The 25265-nt window shown below is 51.8% G+C and overlaps 1 protein-coding gene across 1 annotated transcript in view; it reads left to right on the top strand.

The window, feature by feature from the left end:
• The window catches only part of nvl (nuclear VCP like), a 40854-nt gene extending 18206 nt beyond the window's left edge, over positions 1 to 22648 (top strand). The window contains 11 exon segments of the mRNA XM_055636257.1: positions 28 to 250; positions 6411 to 6629; positions 7501 to 7605; positions 10206 to 10268; positions 10983 to 11102; positions 11973 to 12072; positions 12371 to 12477; positions 14197 to 14273; positions 14884 to 14960; positions 18084 to 18163; positions 21682 to 22648. Coding sequence (XP_055492232.1) covers positions 28 to 250; positions 6411 to 6629; positions 7501 to 7605; positions 10206 to 10268; positions 10983 to 11102; positions 11973 to 12072; positions 12371 to 12477; positions 14197 to 14273; positions 14884 to 14960; positions 18084 to 18163; positions 21682 to 21726 — 1216 coding nt within the window. The 3' untranslated portion in view covers positions 21727 to 22648.
• The last annotated feature ends 2617 nt before the right edge of the window (positions 22649 to 25265 follow it).

Below are 25265 nucleotides of genomic sequence, written 5' to 3'. Positions count from 1 at the left end.
AGTGACTGACTCCCTGCCTCCCGCCAGGATCCTGCGGACACTGTGCCGGAAGCTGAGACTGCCGGAGACGTTTGACTTTGAGGAGCTGGCGCGGCTGACCCCGGGGTACGTGGGCGCCGACCTGATGGCCCTGTGCCGCCAGGCGGCCATGAGTGCCGTCACCCGCATCCTGCTCCGGCGGCAGGAGGAGTGCCTGCCACCGGGACCCTCCGGAGAGCCCGGCCCAGCACCACCGCTGGACACCGACCTGGTGAGGACCATCGCTCGGCACCGTCCTGTCACACACCCCCGGGGTCACAGAGTGAAGCTCCCGCTGCGCTGTCCCTCACACACACTAGGAGTTACAGAGTGAAGCTCTCTCAACATTGTTCCGTCGCACCTCCATGCTTAGAGTGAAGTTCTCCCCACACCGTCCCACCACACACAAATTGGACCCAGAATTGGTTTAGAAACATAGAAACATAGAAATTAGGTGCAGGAGTAGGCCATTCGGCCCTTCGAGCCTGCACCGTCATTCAATATGATCATGGCTGATCATCCAACTCAGTATCCCGTACCTGCCTTCTCTCCATACCCCTGATCCCCTTAGCCACAAGGGCCACATCTAACTCCCTCTTAAATATAGCCAATGAACTGGCCTCAACTACCCTCTGTGGCAGAGAGTTCCAGAGATTCACCACTCTGCTGTGTGAAAAAAGTTCTTCTCATCTCGGTTTTAAAGGATTTCCCCCTTATCCTTAAGCTGTGACCCCTTGTCCTGGACTTCCCTAACATCGGGAACAATCTTCCTGCATCTAGCCTGTCCAACCCCTTAAGAATTTTGTAAGTTTCTATAAGATCCCCTCTCAATCTCCTAAATTCTAGAGTATAAACCAAGTCTATCCAGTCTTTCTTTCATAAGACAGTCCTGACATCCCAGGAATCAGTCTGGTGAACCGTCTCTGCACTCCCTCTATGGCAAGAATGTCCTTCCTCAGATTAGGAGACCAAAACTGTACGCACTACTCCAGGTGTGGTCTCACCAAGACCCTGTACAACTGCAGTAGAACCTCCCTGCTCCTATACTCAAATCCTTTTGCAATGAAAGCTAACATACCATTCGCTTTCTTTATTGCCTGCTGCACCTTTTGGGAACAGGAGGGCGAGGGGGATGGTAGTGGGTTGTATTTGTGGTTGGAAGCCTGTGACCAGCGATGTGCCACAGGGATTGATGCTGGGACACATGTTTATTCTCTACATAATTAATTTGGATATGGATGTGAATGTAAAGGTTTAGTAAGTTTTGCACATGCTACAGGAAGGGTAGAATTTAGTTTAGAGATACAGCATGGAAACAGCCCCTTCGGCCCAGTGACCATCGCCGACCAGCGATCGGCCCACCGACCACACCATCACCGACCAACGATCCCCGCACATTAACACTATCCTAGCACAATTTTTACATTTACCAAGTCAATTAACCTACAAATCTGTACGTCTTTGGGGTGTGGGAGGAAACCGAAGATCTCGGAGAAAACCCACGCAGGTCACGGGGAGAACGTACAAACTCCGTACAGACAGCCCCCGTAGTTGGGATCGAACCCAGGTCTCCATCGCCGCATTCGCTGCAAGGCAGCAACTCTACCGCTGCGCCACCGTGACCGCCCCATTGAGGAAAGAGGGGAGGGGAGGTATTTTTGATGAGGGCGAACATTACAGCACAACCTCCAGTAGGGGGAGCATCTGGAGAGACTACATGGGTGGAACTGAGCAATGTTGTGCAGGGGCAACTGCAGATGCTGGTCTACGCCAAAGACACACAAAATGCTGGAGTAACTCAGCGGGACAGGCAGCAGCATCTCTGAAGGGAAGGAATGGGCGACGTTTCAGGTCGAGACCCTACTTCGGACTGAGAGGCAGGGGAGAGGGAGAGACACAGATGAGGAGAGGTAAGGTGTGAAAACGAGACATCAAAGGGGATGCAGTACAAGGAAAATATAGAATAGATCATTGTTAGCTAGGGGAAGGTAACAACAAAGCAAACAGAGATAAAATATAATAGGGACAGTCAGACTGGTCGGAGAACTGGGAAGGGGGAGGGATGGAGAGAGAGGGAAAGCAAGGGTTACTTGAAGTTGGATACATCATAGTTATGCCGCTGGGGTGTAAGCTGCCCAAGCAAAATATGAGGTGCTGTTCCTCCAATTTGTGTTGGGGCTCACTCTGTCAGTGGAGAAGGCCCAGGACCGGAAGGTCAGTGTGGGAATGGGAGGGGGAGCAACACCAGAAATTGGAGGAACAGCACCTCATATTCCGCTTGGGGAGTCTGCATCCTGGGGGCATGAGCATTGAATTCTCCCAATTTTGTTAGCCCTTGCCGTCTCCTCCCCTTCCTCAGCCCTCCTGCTGTCTCCTCCCATCCCCCAGCCTTCGGGCTCCTCCTCCTTTTTCCTTTTGTCGCCCATTCCTTCTCTCCAGAGATGCTGCTGCCTGTCCTGCTGAGTTATTTTGTGTCTATATCTTCAATGAGAAGGGGTTGGCCACTTTGGTGGGAATGTGCTGTGGGTCCCCAATAGTTGTTCGGAATTAGAGTGAGATTTTCTCCATCAATATCTAGATGTGCTGACTAGATCAGGGGCGAAACTTGACCTCCTGTTGGGAAGTGAGACTGGGCAGGTGGCAGAAGTGGTCAGCGCCACACTTCCATCGAGTCGACACCGACCAGCGATCCCCACACATTAACACAAGCCTATACACACGAGGGACAATTTGCACTAATATTAAGTGTACAAACTCAAGCCAATTTACCTACAAACCTCTCGGTCTTTGGAGTGTGGGAGGAAACCGAGGATCTCGGAGAAAACCCATGAGGTCACGGGGAGAACGTACAAACTCCGTACAGACGGCACCTGTAGTCGGGATCGAACCCTGGTCTGGCATTGCAAGCGCTGTCAGGCAGAAACTCTACAGCTGCACCACCGTTTAAAATTAGTTTAAAAATAATTATGGAAAAGGGCAGGACGGGTCCAAACGTTGACGTCCTAAATTGGGGCAAGGCCAATTTTCGTAGTCTTAGACAGGAACGTCCTGAAGTTGGATGGGGGTTTGTGGATAAAGGGACGTCTGGTAAGGGAGGCTTTTAAACATGAGGAAGGGAGAGAATGTTCTTGTGGGAATGAAGGGCAGTGAGGAAAGGCTGGGAGGGATTGGGGCCGGCAACTAGGCATCTCGGCCAGCATGGCCACTTTGGGTCGAAGGGCCTGCTTCCATGCTGTATGACTATGACAGTAACATTTGCGGTGTTGTTTGTTGTGAGCATCATCATCTTAGGCTGCAGGAAGATATGGGAAGGTCAACGGCAGGCTGGAATTAATTCAGATGAACGCAAGATGATGTGGTTTGACAGGGCTAACAAAGGCAGGACAAGCACAGTACGTTAGGGAGCAGTGAGGGACCTTGGAGTACAAGCTCAAGGATTGTTGATGGTTGCAACACAGGTGAATGTGTTGAAAAAGGATTATGAAATACCAGTCTTCACTAGCTGGGGCACAGATTAGAAGAGCTGGGAGGTTTGGAGTAGCTTTATAGATCATTAGAATAGAATACAAGTCAAATTCAAATTTTTTGCTTGCATACTATTGCCAAGGTATGCAAATATTCATCCATAATGGATGCTTACAAGGTTACAAATTCCCACCCCCTCTGCACCAGGTCCGCCTTTGCTCTTCCTCCACTCACCCAACCCCCACGCCAGTCCCCGTTGTCCATTGCTCATCCCCCTCTCTCACAGCGGTCCCTCCACCCTGGGTCCCCGTTGCTCTTCCTCCCCCCCCCCCCCCCCCCCCCCCATCATGATGGCCCCCTCCACGCCGGGCCCTCCTTTGTTCCTTCCCCGGCAGCGGCGTCCTCACTTCCACGTGTCTGTCCTCGTCCGTCAGTCGGCGCCATCACCGACCTCTCCACTAACGTTTCCCGGGCCCTCTCTTTTTTTTTTTTTTTTTTTTTTATTTTTTTATTTTATTAGAAGTTAATACAGCACAAAACAGTACAGTGGCACCTAATTTTAGGTGCCAACTATGTAATACCGTAATCCATTCTATGTACAACCTCTAGTTTTATGTTATAAGAAGGAAGTAAGCAGGACAAGAAAAAGAAAACAATAGAAAGGGGAAAAAGTGGAGAAATAGATGGTAGAGAGTAGAAAAACGTGAAGTGTGTATATAAAAAAAAAAGGAAGAGAGAAAGTGGAAAGTAGAAATAGAAGAGAAGGCCCCTTAAAAGAGAACTTTTCAAATCTGTATTCGGAGATGTCCCGGGCCCTCTCTGTACGCCTCCGTGGTGCTGACCAAGTCCCGGCCGTGGGCTCTGGCTGTAGGCTCTGCAGACCTATTGGCCGCGGGCTTCGTCGAGCTGCGAGGCTCCAGCTCCGACCCTCGAGGCCAGGGCTCCGAATGGGAGGCTCCGTCTCCGACTCGCAAGGTATCTGGGGCTGGCGGCTCCTCTCGACGAGAGTGCTGTGGACAGTTCAGGTCATACGGAAGGATGATTGGGGTGGAGGGGGTGCAAAAAGGATTGACTAGGATGCAGTCTGGAATGGAGCATTCCAGCTGTGAGGAGAAACCGGAGAGGCTGGGTCTGTGGCCCTGGTGCTGAGGAGCCTGAACCTGATGGACATGAGCAATGTTATGAGGGACACATTAGGATGGAGAGTCAGCAACATGATAAAACATAGAGGCCACAGGTTTCGGGTAAGGGGCAAGATGTTTAGAGGAGATGAATTTTCCACATGGTGGGAAGTTGGAATCTGAAACTACACCTGGCGGGACGGTAGAAGCTAAACATTTAAATGGCAAGTTAAAAAAACATCCAGGTCAGTACTTGTATCACCAATGAATAAATTGAATGAATGAATGAATGAATACATTTTATTAGCCAAGTATATACACACACAAAGAATTTGCCTTGGTGCTTTGCTCACAAGTAACACGACATACCATATAACCATATAACAATTACAGCACAGAAACAGGCCATCTCGACCCTTCTAGTCCGTGCCGAACACATAATTTCCCCTAGTCCCATATACCTGCGCTCAGACCATAACCCTCCATTCCCTTCCCATACAGTATACACATACACATACACATACAGTAGACAATTAAAAATAAAACATTATAATTTAAACATGTGAAGGATGAAATAAAAATACCAGAGCACAACGGAGGCTACAGATATTGAGGCTGTTGAGTCTGTCTGGCTGTGACGGCTTTGACAGTCCGGAGTCGCCTTCCAGAGGGAAGTGCTTCAAAGAGTTTGTGGCCAGGGTGAGAGGGGCCAGAGACAGAGAAGAGGTTATGGGGAGAATGTGGTTCGGAGGGAGAGATAGATCAGCCATGATTGAATGGGATGTCAGGACTGGGATGTCAGGACTGTCTTATGAAGAAAGACTTGGTTTATACTCTAGAATTTAGGAGATTGAGAGGGGATCTTATAGAAACTTACAAAATTCTTAAGGGGTTGGACAGGCTAGATGCAGGAAGATTGTTCCCGATGTTAGGGAAGTCCAGGACAAGGGGTCACAGCTTAAGGATAAGGGGGAAATCCTTTAAAACCGAGATGAGAATAACTTTTTTCACACAGAGAGTGGTGAATCTCTGGAACTCTCTGCCACAGAGGGTAGTTGAGGCCAGTTCATTGGCTATATTTAAGAGGAAGTTAGATGTGGCCCTTGTGGCTAAGGGGATCAGGGGGTATGGAGAGAAGGCAGGTACGGGATACTGAGTTGGATGATCAGCCATGATCATATTGAATGGCGGTGCAGGCTCGAAGGGCCGAATGGCCTACTCCTGCACCTAATTTCTATGTTTCTATGAATGGCGGACTAGACTTGATGGGCTGAATGGCCTAATTCTACTACTGTTCCATCTGACTTTAAGACTGCAGATCCAGTGCTGGAGTAGTGTAGATCAGGGGTGGGGAACCTGCGGCCTTAAGGCTGCATTCGGCCTTTTAGGCCATTAAGTGCGGCCTTTTGACTGAATCCAAATTTTGTAGAACATACCCTTCTATTTTTATGAATATGTTTTTGTTCGTCTTTTATTATTTTTATCTTAAAATGAACATATTTAAAATACCAAAGAGTAAAAGAAGATTCAACTAAATAATCCTATATCTAATTGAAGTTTCTTGGATGCGGCCTTATTAGATTACATACTAGCTAACTTAATGCGGCCTTCCAACATGAAAATGTTCCCCAGCCCTGGTGTAGTGCAGAGTGAAGCTCCCTCCGTGTTTTCCTGCCCCACATTCCCAGCGCGGGACTCGCTCCACACTGCTCCACCGTCCCGGGCACATCATGGAGAGAAGGGTGGGGAGGGAGTTCTTGACCCTGTGCCGGTGATGCCGGTCGGTGTTGTTTTCCCCCCCCCCAGGATGAGCTGAGGAGACTGCGAGTGGCACTCAGCGACCCGACCCCCGTGCCCGACAGAGACCTGCAGGAGCTGTGCGTGGAGATGTCCGACTTCACCGGCTCCCTCTCCGCGGTGCAGCCCTCCGCCAAGCGGGAGGGGTTTGCCACCGTGCCGGACGTGACGTGGGCCGACATCGGAGCGCTGGAGGAGATCCGGGAGGAGCTCACCATGGCCATCCTGGTAGGTGAAATATCCGGGGCCCCGCGGCCTGCACTCGCCCGCCCTCTCCCACAGCTCCTGTGCTCCACTCCCTGACACACTGCACCCTCCCAGCAGCCCTCCCTCACCTCCCCTTCCCACCTTCCCGTCCCTGTTCCCACCAGCTCCCCATCCCACATGTCCATCCCTCTTCCATCATCATCTCCCCTTCTCCATCTGCATTTTCCTGCCGGCTTTTCCAGACTTGCACCTCCCCTTCCCCGTCTCTTTCATCTCCGACCCCCCCTTCACCCTTTTCCCTCTTGGCACGGTGGCGCAGCGGTAGAGTTGCTGCCTTACAGCGCTCGCAGCACCAGAGACCCCGGTTCGATCCCGACTACGGGTGCTGTCTGTCCTGAGTTTGCACGTTCTACCCGTGACCTGTGTGGGTTTTCTCCGAGATCGGTTTCCTCCCACACCCCAAAGACGTGCAGGTTTGTAGGTTAATTGGTTGGTATAAATGTAAATTGTCCTTAGTGTGTGTAGGATAGTGTTAATGTGCGGGGATCGCTGGTCGGCACGGACTCGGTGGGCCGAAGGGCCTGTATCAGTGCTGTATCACTAAACTAAACTATCCCTGTAATCCAGCCTCGCTTTCCGTCGGTCTCTGCCTCACTCCTGCCCTTGTCCCTGAGTCCCATCGCAGTCAGCCCTGCCTTCCAGCTTCCCTCATCTCTGGTTCGAATGTGCAGCGGGCAGGTCATTGGGCCCGACAGACATGTGTTAGCCTCTGTTAGTGATGGGGTCGGATGATTTCCCCCTTGGGCGGTGGTCCGCGGTGGGACTGGGGAGGGTCTGGCTAGGAAGTGGTGTCACTAACTCCCCTCTCTCTCTGTATCTCTCTTCCCCCCAGGCTCCGCTCCGCCATCCACACCATTTCCGGGTGCTGGGGCTGACCAGCCCAGCCGGCGTGCTGTTGGCCGGGCCACCGGGCTGCGGGAAGACGTTGCTGGCCAAGGTGAGTGCCCTCTAGCCTCCGACCTGCGTTACCGGGCGACTCTAGTGGGGCCGCCACCTCCTGCCAGCCACCACAGTGCAGGGAGAGGCACGGACTGACCAGGACAGGGCAGGCTTCCCCACCCCACCCCACCCCACACTCCCCCTTGCCATCCTCGCTGCAGCTGCTAAAGGCACAGGACCCCCACCCCACAAATCCTCAGACCCTCCGACGTATGGAACAAGCTGCCAGAGGAGGTAGTTGAGGCTGGGACTATCCCATCATTTAAGAAGCAGTTAGACAGGTACATGGATAGGACAGGTTTGGGGGGATATGGGCCAAATGCTGACAGGTGGGACTAGGGTAGCTGGGACATTGTTGGCCAGTGTGGGCAAGCTGGGCCAAAGGGCCTGTTTCCACACTGTATCACTCTATGACCCGTCACCCCACACTCCCCTCACCATTCATGCTGCTGGATACTCGGGCTCCGACCTGTCACACCAGTTACTCACAGGTGGGGGTGGTGGGGGGGCCAGTATTCTGGTCTCCTAAGCTGAGAGAGGATTTAATGCCATGGAGTGAGTTCAGCCAAGGTTCACTGGACCAGGTTTCAGGGGGAGCTGGCTTGCCGTTTGAGGGGAGACGGTATTCTCTCAACCTCAGCAAGAGAATATCTCAGTGAAACTTACAGACAAGACAAGTTGGATGTGAGGACGCAGGTTTAAGGTGAAGGGGAAAAGATTTAATTGGAATCTTCGGGTTAACTTTTTCACACAAAGGGTGGTGGGTGTAGAGGAGGAAGTTGAGGCTGGGACTATCCCAATGTTTAAGAAACACCGATCAAACGCGGGCCGGTGGAAGTAGTGTAGCATTTTTTTTAGACATTAGGTGCAGGAGTAGGCCATTCAGCCCTTCGAGCTAGCACCGCCATTCAATGTGATCATGGCCGATCATCCCCAGTCAGTACCCCCTGTTCCTGCCTTGTCCTCATTTCCCCTGACTCCATTATCTTTAAGAGCCCTATCTAGCTCTCTATTGAAAGTATCCAGAGAACCGACCTCCACCGCCCTCTGAAGTGGAGAATTCCACAGACTCACAAATCTCAGGGTGAAAATGAGTTTCCTCGTCTCCATTCTAAATGGCTTACCCCTTATTCTTAAACTGTGGCCCCTGCTTCTGGACTCCCCCAACATCAGGAACATGTTTCCTGCCTCTAGAGTGTCCAAACCCGTAATAATCTTATATGTTTCAATAAGATTCCCTCTCATCCTTCTAAACCCCAGAGTATACAAGCCGCTACATTCTCTCTGCATATGACAGTTGGGACATGTTGGGCTAAAGCCATGCTGTATCACTCTATGTCTCTGCTCCGCCCACCACCTGAGGTGTCTCGGGCAGCATTTCAAGACAAGCGGGTGGACCGGTATGAGGAGACTTCCTTGTCAGAGGGAGGCGAGTTTGGACAATTGTCCATCCATTCATAATGGAGAGGGTTTTGTGGATATGAAGTGATGTGGCTGGAATGTTGGTAAGAGAGGAGCGGTGTCAGGATATGAAGGACTATGTTGATCTGCCTGGGGTAAAATGCCAGGCCTCATCTTGAATGGCCAGCGGGGAGGAAGGACAGGGGAGCTGATCTGATCAGTTTCTTGTCTTCTCACCCGCAACTGGTCCATGACCCGGAGTGAACTGAACGGGACCCGTGCAGAAACATCCCAGCATGAGTCCCTCCTCCCTGTCTCCCCATTAAAAACGGAATGACCCCCAATTGATGATAAATCGGTAGTAAAGAAAGCAAACTCAATGCCAGCATTTATTTCAAGAGGGCTTGTATACAAAAACAGGGATGTAATGTTGAGGCTATAAAAGGCGCTGGTCAGGCCACATTTGGAATATTGTGAGCAATTTTGGGCACCCGTATCTGAGGAAGGATGTGCTGGCTCTGGAGAGGATCCAGAAGAGGTTTACAAGAATGACCCCAGGAATGAGTGGGTTAACATATGGTGAGCGTTTGTTGGCACTGGGCTTGTACTCACTGGAGTTTAGAATGATGAGGGGGGACCTCATTGAAACGTACAGAATAGTGAAAGGCTTGGATAGTGTGGATGTGGAGATGATGTTTCCACTAGTGGGAGAGTCTAGGACGAGAGGTCACAGCCACAGAATTAAAGGACGTTCTTTTAGGAAGGAAATTACGAGAAATTTCTTTAGTCAGAGGATGGTGAATCTGTGGAATTCTTTGCCACAGAAGGTTGTGGAGGTCGTCAATGGATATCTTTAAGGCAGAGATAGATAGATTCTTGATTAGTACGGGTGTCAGAAGTTATGGGGAGAATGCAGGAGAATGGGGTTAGGAGAGATAGATCAGCCATGATTGAATGATGGAGTAGACTTGACGGACCGAATGGCCTAACACTACTCCTATCGCTTATGACCTTATCCCAGCACCAAACCTCCTCATTCCCAATGCAATATCCCCTCCTGAGAGAGTGGTGGGGGACCTGGCTGTGGCTGGAGAGGGGCCAGCAGGGAGCTAGGGGCAGAGCGGCCAGCGGGATGGTGATAGTCTTGCCGCGTGTGTGGAGGGGGCAGCTCTGGGTGAATGATCCTGTGTCTTCCAGGCTGTGGCCAACGAGTCCGGGCTGAACTTCATCTCGGTAAAGGGGCCGGAGCTGCTCAACATGGTGAGTCCGCATGGAACCTCCACGCTCCGCAAACTGCTCGCCCCCTCCCTCGCCTGAGAGCCCTCAACACTCCCTCTGCTCCCTGCCCCGAGCAGTCCATGACACCCCCGTCGGGTGCCGATTGTGGCCGACACCTTCGCCCACCCCTCTCTGAATTCTCCCCTCTCTGACCCCCACGCTGACCCCTCCCCTCACTGACCCCTCCCCTATCTGACCCCTCTCCTCACTGACCCCTCAGTGACCCCTCCATTCTCTGACCCCTCTCCTATCTGACCCCCTCTCCTCAGTGACCCCTCCCTTCTCTGACCCCTCCCCTATCTGACCCCTCCCCTCACTGACCCCCCAGTGACCCCTCCCTTCTCTGACCCCTCCCCTATCTGACCCCTCTCCTCACTGACCCCTCAGTGACCCCTCCCTTCTCTGACCCCTCCCCTATCTGACCCCTCTCCTCACTGAGCCCTCAGTGACCCCTCCCTTCTCTGACCCCTCCCCTATCTGACCCTCACCTCACTGACCCCTCAGTGACCACTCCCTTCTCTGACCGCTTCCCTATCTGATCCCTCACTGACCCCACCTCCTCTCTGACCCCTCACTGACCCCTCCCCTCTGACCCCTCCCCTCGCTACACTCCAACCCACCCCCTCAGTGTCTCCTCCCCCACTCCTTGCCGCCCCTCCCCGCTCCCTCTCACGCTCCCTCTCTCTGCGCTTGCAGTACGTGGGGGAGAGTGAGCGGGCGGTGCGACAGGTCTTCCAGCGAGCTCGCAACTCCGCCCCCTGCGTCATCTTCTTCGACGAGATCGACTCCCTGTGTCCGCGGCGCTCCGAGCACGAGGTGAGCTGGGGGTGCGGTGTCAGACTGGGGACGGGGAGAAACAGGCTGGGGAGAGGGAGGGAGGGGGTGGTGTGGGTGACAGGGTGGGTCGGGTCACCACTGGTTGCTGGGTGGGGGGTTGGGATTGGAGGGAATGGAGCATGGTGGGGTCAGGTTGGTGGTGGTTCGGGTTGCCAACTTTCTCACTCCCAATTAATGGACAAAAGGTCAAAATATGGGACAAATTCCCGACGGCAATAGCTACGACCATTACTATAACAATCCAGGTGAAGTTCACTGTGACCGGTGCTGGAGCGGTAAAGTGTGTATCTCCCATCATATAAATCAAATTCGTTGACTGACTCGGCCGTGTCTGGGTGAATGATGAGTTGGCCCGGGTGCTGGACTGCACACAAAGCCCAGCCGGCGGGCCAGCTGAGGAGTTTTGGCCCGGGCCGTGCAAAGTCCGGCACCGCATCCAACTCCTGAACCGATGATCGGCCGTGAGAAGGAGGGGTGGCGGTGTCGGCGGTAAGCGAAGGTCCAAAGGTCAGACAGCTGGCCGGGCTGCCGACCGACGGGGCCACGGGCGAGGCGCTGCTGCTGCTGCTGCTGCACTCCACGGGCTGCACTACATCGGGACGGGTGAGGCGGGGCTGGACGCGGCGCTCTGACCCGACAGTCCCCTCGACCCGAGTAGTAGCGGTCAAATACGGGACAAGCGCCATCCCGTATGGGGCCAATATATGGGATGTCCCAGCCAATACGGGACAGTTGGCAACCCTGGTGGTGGTGGAGGAGGGGCTGTGGTGGAGGAGGGGCTGGGGGCGGTGTCTGGGGAAGGGATCGGGGATGAGTGTGTGATGTTGCGTCTCCTGTGTGCGTCGCCAGTCAGGATCCAGCGTGCGGGTGGTGAACCAGCTGCTGACGGAGATGGATGGGCTGGAGGCCAGGAAGCAGGTCTTCATCATGGCTGCCACTAACAGACCAGGTGACCAGGGCAGCGACCCCGTGGGGGGGGGAGGGGGGGGGGTTATTTCCGGGAGAGGGGAAAAGGTCCGAGGGAGGGAAGAGTCTGGAGGGTGGGAAGTTAGGAGAGTCGGGGAGAGGGGAGAGATTCATGGGAGGGGGATTCCCGGGGGAGGATCTCCATTGGAGGGGGATGGGAGAGTCTGGAGGGGGTGGGGGTCCATTTTGGGATGAAGGCCCCGGCTCGTGTTGTTCCATGGTGGGGGGCGGAGGGGTGAGGTGTTCCCGGACTCCCCCTACCTCTCTCTCCGTGCTTCTAGACATCATCGACCGCGCCGTGCTGCGCCCTGGTCGTTTGGACAAGACCCTGTACGTGGGATTGCCACCGGCCGCTGATCGCATCGCCATCCTGAACACCCTGACCAAGGTGAGAGGTCAAAGGTGCTGACCCAGGGGTGGACAGTCACTATCACATAACCCCCGCCCCCCCCCCCCCCCCCCCCCCGGGCGTTCGGTGGCAAAGGGGGTGGAGGGTACTGCACCAAGGAGTTCCCTGCAACTTGTGTCTCTCGCGGTTCACAGACTCGCCAGCCGCCTGCCACTGTTGCGGGCTGGAAGAGTCTGTGTACCACGTGTACATGGAGTGCGTGAGGCTGCAGCCCCTGTTCCAACATCTAAAGGGGCTGCTCCTTGCCTTCTGGCTGCACTTCACACCCACCATCCTCATCTTTGGACACCCTGTGCGTAGGGGAGAGGGTCGGGCTGAAGATGTCCTGGTCGTGTTGCTCCTGGGCCTGGCCAAGCTGGCCATCCGTGAGTCACGGCGCCAGGCGTAGAGGGCTCTGCCCGAGCCGGCTGCCCACCTGCCCCTTTTCCGGGGTCACGTCCGTGCCCGGGTGGTGTTAGAGAGGGAGTACGCGCTGTCCACGGGCACTCGGTAATCAGGGAACCGCTGGGCACCGCGAGAGGTGGAATGCATCCTTGACAAGGGGGGGGGGGGGGATATAGCTGTTTGGAGATTTGATGATGGGTGTGTTGCCACTGTTTTAGTTTGTAAATATTATTTTTTAGAATAATATTATAATAATAATATAATAATTTGTGAATATCATTTTTTATAATAAGTAATTAAAAATAAATTTAAGTAGGTGGTAGGGGTGGAGTTGCTTGGGGCTTGCGGGGGAGTGTTGGGGTTTGAGGGGGGGGGTTGCGGGGCAAGTGTGAGGGGCCTGGGGGGTGGATTGATGTGGGTCCTGGTGGAGTGTGGGAGGGGGTTGGTATTGGGGTGCGGGAGGGTCTGGAGGTGGGTGGGGTCTGGGAGGGGGTTGTGATGGGGGAGGGGATTGGGATGGGGGAGGGTGGGAGTGCTGGCGGGTGGGTTCTGGGTGGGGGTTGGGATGAGGGTGGGGGTCAGAGACGGTGCACCCTGTGGGGGAGAGGAGGGATACAGGGGGATGTGTGGGTGGGGTTTAGGAGAGGGTTCGTGTGTGGGTGGGTGGGTGGGGGGGGGGGGGGGGGGGTGTGAGAAGGTGCTGCTTGTGGAGGAGGTGTGGGGGCCGGTGTTGTGTGTGGGGTGTGGGGAGGGGGGTGATTGGTGTGGTGGAGGTCGGTGTGTGTGGGGTGTGGGAGGGGGTGATTGGTGTGGTGGAGGTCGGTGTGTGGGGGTGTGGGGTGTGGGAGGGGGTGATTGGTGTGGTGGAAGGTCGGTGTGTGGGGTGTGGGGTGTGGGAGGGGGTGATTGGTGTGGCGGAGGTCGGTGTGTGGGGGTGTGGGAGGGGGTGATTGGTGTGGTGGGTGGTCGGTGTGTGGGGGTGTGGGGTGGGGGGGAGGGTGATTGGTGTGGCGGCGGTCGGTCGGTGTGGGAGGGGGGGGGGATTGGTGTGGTGGTGGAGGACGGTATGTGGGGTGTGGGAGGGGGGTGATTGGTGTGGCGGAGGTCGGTATGTGGGGTGTGGGAGGGGGGTGATTGGTGTGGCGGAGGTCGGTATGTGGGGTGTGTGAGGGGGGTGATTGGTGTGGCGGAGGTCGGTGTGGTGGAGGTCGGTGTGTGGGGTGTGGGAGGGGGCGTTTGGTGTGGCGGAGGACAGTGTGTGGGGTCAGGGAGCCAGGGACCCTGCCGCAAGGTGACACCGCCGTTCTGTTGCAGGGCGGGACCCGGCCTCCCATGGACCCTGACGTGGATCTGCGCGCCATCGCCTACGACACGCGGTGTGACTGCTTCACGTGAGTCCCTGCCTCCCTCCCGCTCCCCATCCACCCCATCCGTGACCAGGCCCTGCCTCCCGCTGCCAGAGCTGAGTGTGGACTGGAGCAGCCCGGACTGGGCACGGCCACCCCTGGTCTGCAGCAGGTAGTTTAGTTTTGTTGACAGACACAGCACAGACACAGGCCCAACGCGTCTGATCACCCCGTACACGAGTTCTATCCCACACACACTGGGGGCAATTCACAGAGGCCAATTAACCTTCAAACCTGTACGTCTTAAGAGTGTGGGAGGAAACCGGAGCACCCGGAGAAAACCCACGCAGTCACAGGGAGAACGTACAAACTCCGTACACACAGCACCCGTAGTCAGGATGGAAGCCGGGTCTCTGGCGCTGTGAGGCGGCAACTCTACCGCTGCGCCGCCACTGCCGAAGTAGCTGAGACGACACAGAGATGACATGACCGCCGGCACTCCAGCGGCATTGTCCGTCCCTCCCCTGCCCGTGATTCGCCCAGCCCCAATGGTGGACCCTGTGCCCCCCCGCTCGCCCTCGCCCTCTCCCTCGCCCTCACCACGACCGCTGGCTGGGCGGTGCTGATCCGCTCTACTCTGCTCTGTCTCCTCCAGGGGCGCGGACCTGTCAGCGTTAGTGCGTGAAGCCTCCGTCGCTGCGCTGAGACAGCAGCTGGCGGCGCCACAGCCAGGTGAGAACACAACACCCCAACTGTTCAGCTACATGTGAGTGGGAGATAGGACACAAAAAGCTGGAGGAACTCAGCGGGTCAGGCAGCATCTCTGGAGAGAAGGAATGGGTGAGGTTTCGGGTCGAGACCCTTCTTCAGACTGAGACTCGGGGGAGAGAGAAACAAAGGATATAGACGGTGATATAGAGGAATTAAAGAAAGATATACAAACGAGGAGGAATGCAGGGGTTACTTGAAGTTAGAGAAATCAATATTCATACCACTGGGATGTAAGCTGCCCAAGCGAAATATGAGATGCTGAACCTCCAATTTGCCTCACTCTGACAATGGAGGAGGCCTCGGACAGAAAGGTCAACGTGGGAATGGGAAGGAGAATTAAAGTGTGGGGCTACCGGGAGATCAGGCTGGTCCAGGCGCATTGAGGCGTTGGTTTATTATTGGTTATAACTTTGTGTTTGCCTGCTATCCAGTCAGACCATACCACAAGACTACAACCAAACCAGACACAACAAGTACATGTTGTTCAAAGAGAAATATACCAGAATATTACAGGTTTATCGATTAACAGCTACAGAGATATTGCAGGTGAATAACACAGGGACTGCAGTGAGGTGGTGAGATTGGGACCGCACCCTAGCTATTCATAGCTCAGTGGTCTGATAACTGTGAGGAGGAAGTTGTTTCTGAATCTGAATGTCTGTGCTTCCCTCTCTCAGGCACAAGCTACAAAAAACTAAAACGAATGAGGGGTAAAAATGATCCTTGATAATGTTGTCTGCTTTGCACCCCGAGGCAGCGTGATGTGAAGGTGGCAGGGTGCGGAGGGAAGTGTTGATGAACAGAGGGACTACGTGTCTATGTGCACAAGTCCCTGCAAGTGGCAGCACAGATGAATAAGGTGGTGGAGAATGCATATGGAGAGCTGGGAATTGGAGAACATAAGCGAGGGAGGTTGGTTAGACCTCTGCTGGAGTTCTGGTCACCACCCTACAGGGTGGTGGGATTATTCTGGACATGTGGCCTCGGATGGAGCATAGAGGGGAGATGTTGAAATATCAACATCTGGTGGAGTGTCAGACTAAGTTAGATTTAGCCTCTAGGGCTAACGGAACAAAAGGATATGGGAACAAAGCAGGAATGGGGTTACTGATTTTGGATGATCAGCAATGATCATATTGAGTGGCTGGCTCGAAGGGCCGAATGGCCTACTCCTGCACCTATTTTCTATGTTTCTAAAAGGGGTCTGGTCAAAAACAAAAAGAGACAATGCTAGAATTAGTCAAGCCGTACCCGCGGGAAGAGAAGTGAAGATAATGTTTCAGATCAACGATCTTTTGTCAGAACTAGGAAGGAGACAAGTTCAGCTTCGGTGGGGTTGGGGGGGGGGGAGGGGAGGAGAGAGGGAGATCTCTGAGAGCATAAAACAGAGGTGACCACGGAGATAAGATATCAAACAGGGTATCTGGTCACTGAGTGAATGGGGGAAGTTAGGGAGCATAGACAGAAGAACTTAGACCAAGGAATGTGGCAGTTCAGACATGTCAGCTCAGTTTATTGTCACGTGTACCGAGGTACAGTGAAAAGATTTTTGAGGTGTGCTAAACAGTCAGCAGAAAGACAATACATGATTCATCTCACACAATCAATCCATTTACAGTGTATAGATACATGATAAGGGAATAACGTTTAGTGCAAGGTAAAGCCAGCAAAGTCTGATCAAGGATAGTCCGAGGGTCACCAATGAGGTAGATAGTAGTTCAGCACTGCTCTCTGGTTGTGGTAGGACGATTCAGTTGCCTGAAAACAGCTGGGAAGAAACTCCCTGAATCTGGTGGTGTGCCTTTGTCATCTTTTGCCCGATGGGAGAGGGGAGAAGAGGGAGTGGGCAGGGTACGTCTTGATTATGTTGCTGGCCTTGCCGAGGCAGCGCGAGGTATAAATGGAGTCAATAGAAGGGAGATTGGCTGCATCCACAATTTGCAGCAACTTCTTAGGCCCTGGATGGAGCTGTTCCCAAACCAAGCTGTGATGCATCCTGATAAAATGCTTTCTATGGTGCTGGAAGACATGGCCAGCAGATCCGACTGGTAGATCATTCTCTGCCAGAGAGAGAGAGAGAGAGAGAGAGACAGAGAGAGAGAGAGAGAGAAGGGAAATCAAACAAGCTGAGCCAATGCTGTAGGTGGACAACTGTTCAGTTTAGTTGAGAGATACGGCACGGAAACAGGCCCTTCGGCCCACCGAGTCCGTGCCGACCAGCGATCCCCACACATTAACATTGTCTTACACATGCTAGGGACAATTTACAATGACACCAAGCCAATTAACCTAAAAACCTGTAGGTCTCTGGAGTGTTGGAGGAAACCAAAGATCTATGGATGGGAAGGGAATGGAGGGTTATGGTCTCAGCGCAGGTATATGGGACTAGGGGAGATTATGTGTTCGGCACGGACTAGAAGGGTCGAGATGGCCTGTTTCCGTGCTGTAATTGTTATATGGTTATATGGTTATCTCGGAGACAGCCCACGCGGTCACAGGGAGAACGTACAAACAAGCACCCGTAGTCAGAATCAAACCCTGGTCTCTGGAGCTGTGAGGCAGCAACTCTACTGCTGTGCCACCCAGCAACTGATGCAGAGAAATCAAGTTTCCTGGTTGAAGAATTCAGTGTTGAGTCCAGGAGGCTGTAATGTGGGCAGAGGAAAGCTGAGGTGCTGTTGCTCAAGCTCGTGTTGGGCTTCAGTGCGACAGTGCTTGTTGGGACATATGTTTGAGCTAGAGGGGTCTGAGGGGCAATCTCTCTCTGGGCACAGGCTGGCTGAAGTCTAGAACACTAGAACACCCTGCCTGAAGGGGTGGTGGAGGCAGATTCTCCAATGATGCTTATGAAGCATCTAGACAAGTACCAAGGTATGGTGGGTTGCAGGGTTGCAGGTGCAGTGAAGGGGATCAGTTTGGTGAAGTATAATGGGCAGTGCGGACATGGTGAACACATAAGCCACGTTTCTGTGCCGTACCACTTCCTGCTACCTGCCTCCCTCTCTCCACTCGTGTCGCCATGTACATCCCTTCTCCCCTCTCCCTTGCTCTTCTCATCCACCATCAATTGCTTCTGTTTTCCAGCCTCCTGCTCGGAACTGCGAGTAGCACGCCAGCACTTCGAAACGGCTTTCGAGAAAGTCAGACCTTCGGTCTCCAAAAGGGTGAGATTACAGTCGAGCAGAAACCTGCAGTGAGATGAGAATTATGTAGCAGGTCTGCGGGCAACTGAGGGGGAGAGAAACGGTGAACTGTTTGTCTCTTCAGCTTCGGAGATGGAGGAGGGGTTGGAGTCGGGGGTTAATGGGAGAAGGCAGGAGAATGGGGTTAGGAGGGAGAGATGGACCAGCCATGTTTGAATGACGGAGAAGATTCGATGGGCCGAATGGCCTAATTCTGCTCCAATCACATGAAATAATAATAATGTCTTTGACAGGAGGGGAAGCAAGAGAAACAGCCTGTAAATGCTGGAATCTGGAACAAAAAACAATCTGCCGGAGGAACCCAGTTGATCAGGCAGCATGTGTGAGGGGAAAGAAGGAGTTCCTCAGGATGTTACTCAGCCAAGACCCTGCATCAGGAGTCAGAGCACAGAGGGGAGATGGCCAGTATGAGGAGGAGGGGTTAGACAGGGCTTGGGAGATATTGGGTGGAACCAGGTAAGGAGGGAGATGAAGGGGTGAGGAGCCGGAGAGGGGTGAGATCAGAGATCAGGAGTCAGCAGCTGGTGGGTGATAGATCGAGGCAGGTAGGGGAATGGAATAAAAGGCGCAGGTGGAACTGGGTAGAGGAGGTACAGTTGAAGACTGGAAGATGGTGAGTAGGAGCACAAGAGGTTGCAGATGCTGGAATATCTTATAGAATCTTATAGAATTTTTCGATGATGTAACTAGTAGCGTGGATAGGGGAGAACCAGTGGATGTGTTATATCTGGACTTTCAGAAGGCTTTCAACAAGGTCCCACATAAGAGATTAGTATACAAACGTAAAGCACACGGTATTGGGGGTTCAGTATTGATGTGGATAGAGAACTGGCTGGCAGACAGGAAGCAAAGAGTGGGAGTAAACTGGTCCTTTTCACAATGGCAGGCAGTGACTAGTGGGGTACCGCAAGGCTCAGTGCTGGGACCCCAGCTATTTACAATATATATTAATGATCTGGATGAGGGAATTGAATGCAACATCTCCAAGTTTGCGGATGACACAAAGCTGGGGGGCAGTGTTAGCTGTGAGGAGGATGCTAGGAGGCTGCAAGGTGACTTGGATAGGTTGGGTGAGTGGGCAAATGCATGGCAGATGCAGTATAATGTGGATAGATGTGAGGTTATCCACTTTGGTGGCAAAAACAGGAAAGTAGACTGTTATCTGAATGGTGGCCGATTAGGAAAAGGGGAGATGCAACAAGACCTGGGTGTCATGGTGCACCAGTCATTGAAAGTAGGAATGCAGGTGCAGCAGGCAGTGAAGAAAGCAAATGGTATGTTAGCATTCATAGCAAAAGGATTTGAGTATAAGAGCAGGGAGGTTCTACTGCAGTTGTACAGGGTCTTGGTGAGACCACACCTGGAGTATTGTGTACAGTTTTGGTCTCCTAATCTGAGGAAAGACATTCTTGCCATAGAGGGAGTACAGAGAAGCTTCACCAGACTGATTCCTGGGATGGCAGGACTTTCATATGAAGAAAGACTGGATAGACTCGGCTTGTATACGCTGGAATTCAGAAGATTGAGGGGGGATCTTATAGAAACTTATAAAATTCTTAAGGGGTTGGACATGCTAGATGCAGGAAGATTATTCCCGATGTTGGGGAAGTCCAGAACTAGGGGTCACAGTTTAAGGATAGAGGGAAGTCTTTTCGGACCGAGATGAGAAAAACATTTTTCACACAGAGAGTGGTGAATCTGTGGAATTCTCTGCCACAGAAGGTAGTTGAGGCCAGTTCATTGACTATATTTAAGAGGGAGTTAGATGGCCCTTGTGGCTAAAGGGATCAGGGGGTATGGAGAGAAGGCAGGGATGGGATACTGAGTTGGATGATCAGCCATGATCATATCGAATGGCGGTGCAGGCTCGAAGGGCCGAATGGCCTACTCCTGCACCTATTTTCTATGTTTCTATGTAATATGGTAAGTGAGGAAGGTGATGTGGAACCATTGAAGAGATTGTGGGCAGATGGAAGCAAGTGAGGAACAAGAGCGACTGCCATGAGTGCTGAAGGTGTGGGATAGTGGTGAAGACTTGCTCGTCGATCTCGAGGAGGTGTCAATGGGGAATAAATGGGGACAGAGCAGAAAGAGAGGGGAACAACGGCTAAATGAATGTATAAAATACTTCAGTTGTGGGAAATCTGAAGTAAAAGAGAATGCTGCAAATGGTCAACGAGTCTGGCAATTGTCGAGTGGGAATTAATGTTAGCTGTTGATGGCCATTCATCAGAACGGGCTGTCTGGAAAGGGCGGATATCTGAAATTGTTGGATTCATTTGTAAAGTCCCGAGCTGAATTGTGGGATTTGTTTTAGGAGAGGAGGGGGTACGAGTAAGAAGTGGAACAGGCGCGGTGGGAAATCTCCGTCCTGGAGGGAAGCCACTGTTGGGGAAAGATGAAATCATCCTGGGAGCACCGGCCTGGTCCCTGTGGGAATTAGAACAGAGATGGAGAAACTGGAAGAATGAGAAGGACCGTTACAGGAAGCAGAGTGGAAGGAGAAGTGGTCTGATAACGAGGCCTGTTGGCTTGCTGTGGTTATTGGTTGCTCTTCTATTCGTCAGATGGGAGGGAACTGGTTCTCTGACAGGAACTCTGTATAGCACTCTGTGAGTTATTTACAAGTGGCAGGCAGCCACTAGTGCAGTACATGTTGATCAGTGCTCTCAGCTCTTGAGACTGACCCAAAGATGAACATCACCACAGTTGCAATCCACAGCTATTCATGATGTACCTTAACGATCTAGATGAGGGAATTGAATGTCTGCAGATGAAAAGCTGGGGGAGCTGTGAGGAGGATACGGACAGGCTGATGTGTGATTTGGACTAGGATTGTGGGATAGGCAGATACTCGGCAGATGTATTTATAATGTCGGTGATCTCACATGTTGGCAGTAACAGGATGGTAGACTATGATTTGTGTGGTGATGGACCATTCCCTGACCCTTGACGGACCAGACCCTGGTTCCTGATTCTCTCGGACTCACCCCGTGAATGAACTGGGATGAATGTGTGATCCACGGTCAGGTAGAAGATGAGCTGCATGTTAACGTGGTGGAATTACGGTGGAACAGATTGGGGGATGTGAAATCAGTGGGACTTTATCAAACAGCATAAAATGGTAGAGGAAGAACATATATCAGGTAGAGATCAAGCAGGTGCAAGGTTGAATGAATTCTGGGCAACAGTAGCCAAGGGCAGTTGTTAATTGCATGGGCAAAGTCAGTGCCAACACATTCGGGTCCACTCCCCGTGGACTTTGGTGAGTTGTCTGGTTGTTAATTAATTTGCTTACCTTGGGAACAGCTGCTTTATTTGCCCACGTAGGCCTCACGGGTTTAGACCCACAATCTTATCTTTGTTCTGGAACACGTTTCACTTTTCTTTAATTCCTTTTGAGGGTGATGTGGCTTTGATGGGAGCATCCCCCTCCCCCCTCAATCTGATGTGGTTGTCTCTATTTCCTTCTCTTGCAGGATCAGCTGATGTATGAGCGTCTGCAACAGTCCCTCACTCGGTGAAAGGATCTGGAGATGGCCGGTAGCAGATTCTACTCTGGGGGTCCTGCTACAGCTCTCCCAAGCCTGGTGTCGCCCCTCCTGCGCAGAAAATGGCTGATACATCTGTGGACTTGCTGTGAGATGTGAGCCACAAGAATGCCACTGCCAAAGAAAACTAACCCTCCTCCCCCCCCCCCCCCCCCCCCCCCAGCTGAGTATTAACACTGGGATCCGATGGCGTGCAGTTAGCTGGGGGAAGGAGAGAACTTTGAATCTTGTTTTTCAATGGAAGTGTCTGAACTACTTCGTATCTTAAAGGCACAAAATCAGGAGGAAATAGTGGACTTTTGTAATTAAGGGGGCAATTGGATGAATTAATACTTTGTCACATGTGACAAGTCACAGTGAAATTCTTTGCCTGCATACGCAAGGTATGCAATAGTCACCACATGAATTTGGGATGGGGTATCGGGAGCAAGTTGGTGCATGAGAGGAACTGTGATGGGTATTCTGCCACTCTCAGGGTGGCATGGAAGGGGACAGAGGGTCCTCTGTGTTCCTTGTCATTCAGTGCAACATAGCCGCCCTGCTGCAATCAGACCCTCCAACTACACTCACTCCCACTCTGGGGAGCTTGCAGAGTTTCAGTGGAGAGATCTCTTCAGCACCATGCTCTGTGGGCTGCTGGGGGTGTGCAAGTCCTCACAGCTCAGCTCCAGCACGTATGTAAAATGGCAGAAGTTGCAGTGCTCCACCCAGAATGTACCGTAGATGCTGCCACCATCTGCCCGCGCTTTCCATACAATGTAGAGATCGGCTCTGAACGACTTCATTCCCTGCAGTTTGCTGCTGATCAGCCCTAGGCACAGGTGCAGTGCTGCCGGCTCGGGATTACTTTGTATTGACACAGCCCCAGCTGTTGATAAAAGTGCTGTTTTAATTTTGTCTTGCTGAAGGATGTCTTTATAATTTTAATGACTGTGCTGGCAGCCTACTGGGGCCAACCCATAATCCACATCGATGGTGTGTATGCTGCAGGATGCAACTATTCCCACCACCTCCTCCTTTGGAACAGGTTTCTCAGCAGGCGGGAGGAGCCGGATTGCAGATGTATAAAGTGTAGAGATATGGAGGAAGGAACTGCAGATGCTGGTTTAAACCGAAGATAGACACAAAAAGCTGGAGTGACTCAGCAGGACAGGCAGCATCACTGGAGAGAAGGAATGGGTGACATTTCAGGTTGAGGCCCTTCTTTAATGATTTGGAGTGATGTTCAAATGAAAAAAGCTAGCATCACCTTGTGGGGCATACTCAGACTGGATGGTGAAGAGCTGCCTCAGTTTGCAGCCCTTAGCCCAATCTTTTACTAGTACAGCACTTTCCACACTAAGGGCTTGCTAATCAAAACCATCCTCTGAAAAAGCTTCCCAATTCTCTAGCTTCCCCCAAATTTACTCCCTTTTTATCCCAACCCAACATTAATCTTAATCCAAGTATACCACACACTTTAGCACCCGTTGGCAAGAACACGTTGACACTGATGGGCTGACGTGTCAATTTCAATGCAAGGCATATTGTGAATGAAATCAGATGAACCTGGAGTTCAAGAAGGAATTGCAGATGCTGGAAGATCGAAGGTACACAGAAATGCTGGAGAAACTCAGCGGGGTGCAGCAGCATCTATGGAGCGAAGGAAATGGGTGACGTTTCGGGTCTGAAGAAGGGTTTCGGCCCGAAACGTCACCCATTTCCTTCGCTCCATAGATGCTGCTGCACCCGCTGAGTTTCTCCAGCATTTTTGTGTACCTCAGATGAACCTGGAGCCTGGATTTATGGTTGGGATGATGATGTCGCCATTGTAGACATGTGGTTGTGGAAGGGACACAACCGACAGTTCAATGTTCCAGACATGATTAAGATGAAGGCAAAATAAGGTGGAGGAGGTGCGTTACTAATCAGGGAGACTAATCAAGAATCTATCTCTGCCTTAAAAATATCCATTGACTTGAATCCATTCTTTATTCCCCATTATCATTTCTCCTGCTTCATTTTCCAGCGTTTTAACGTACACTCTTGCCTCTTTCGTACTTTTAATATATCTGAAGAAACTCTTGCTATATACTCTATCCTCTTTTATATTATTGGATAGCTTACCTTCGTATTTCATCTTTTCTCCCTATCTTGCCTTTTCAGTTACCTTCTGATCTTTAAAAGCTTCCCAATTCTCTAGCTTCCCACTAGGGGCGGCACAGTGGTGCAGCGAGAGTTGCGGCCTTGCAGCGCTTACAGCACCAGAGACCAGAGTTTGATCCCGACTACGGGTGCTGTCTGTATGGAGTTTGGATCGCTAAACTAATCTTTGTAATGTTATAGGGCTCCTCTTTTAGTTTTATGCTGTCCTCGACTTCCCTGGTCAGCCACGGTCACCTCATTCTCTCCCTAGAATCTTTCTTCCTCTTTGGAATGAAAAGATCCTGCATCTTCCAAATTATTCCGAGCAATTCCTGCCATTGCTGTTCTAACGTCATTCCTGCTTGGGTCCCTTTCCAGTCAACTTTGGTCAGCTCCGTCCTCATGCCTCTTTAGTCCCCTTTTCGCTCAGCTGTAATACTGATGCATCAGATTTCATCTTCTCCCTTTCAAATTGCAGGTTAAATCTTATCATATGGTTGTTCCTTTACCATGAGCTCCCTTATCAAATCTGGTTCATTACACACTAAATCCAGAATTGCCTGGTGTATCCAAGAGGGTTTCTTGAAACAGCATGCAGATAGTCCAACCTGAGAAAGGAACATACCACACCTTATGTTGAGAAATAAGCCCAGCCGGGTGACTGGTGTTTCATTGGAAGGGCATTTTATGGATAGTGATCACAGCTCCATAATGTTTTAAATCATTTTGAATAGGTAGAAGACTAGACCTTGCGGAATGCGCTATATTGGCGTAAGGCAAAGTACAATGTTATTAGGCTGGGGTTTGGGAGGATTCAGTTGGGACAATTATGGGATAAATCCACATCTGACCTGTGAGTTTAAAGGCCAGTTGATCAATGTTCAGAACTGGCATGTTCCAGTGAGGAGGATGAGGAGGAATAAGGATGGCAAAGTGAGGGAACTTTGCATGTCCAAAGGGATGTAAATTGGGTCAAAAGAAACACGTGCAAGATTTAAGAGGTTGGAATTAGACCCTGGCAGTTCTGTCGTGTTCTCCACCTGATTGCTTGAGGAATATAAAGAGGAAAAATCAGGCGATTGGAAGGCCAAAACGCTTTGGCGAGTTAAGATTAAAGAAAATACCAGATCTTTTTATTTCTATATTAAAAACAAGAGGATATCCAGGGAGGAAGTAGGATAAAGGAGGGAATTTGTACTTAGTCTGGGGACACGTGCTTTACACACTTCTCATCTATTTTCACCAAGAAGGACAGTGAGATCAGTGTGGAGAATATTATGTATGGGCAGTTTGAGATTCAGGAGTTGGGGGCTCGTGAAGCACATCGAGGTAGATAATTCCCCAGGACCTGAACGGTTTCATCCCAGGTTATTGACAAAGATCTTTGC

The sequence above is a fragment of the Leucoraja erinacea genome, chromosome 5, assembly GCF_028641065.1.
Source record: "Leucoraja erinacea ecotype New England chromosome 5, Leri_hhj_1, whole genome shotgun sequence".
Taxonomy (NCBI): Eukaryota; Metazoa; Chordata; class Chondrichthyes; order Rajiformes; family Rajidae; genus Leucoraja; species Leucoraja erinaceus.
This window is presented reverse-complemented; position numbering and strand designations above follow the sequence as displayed.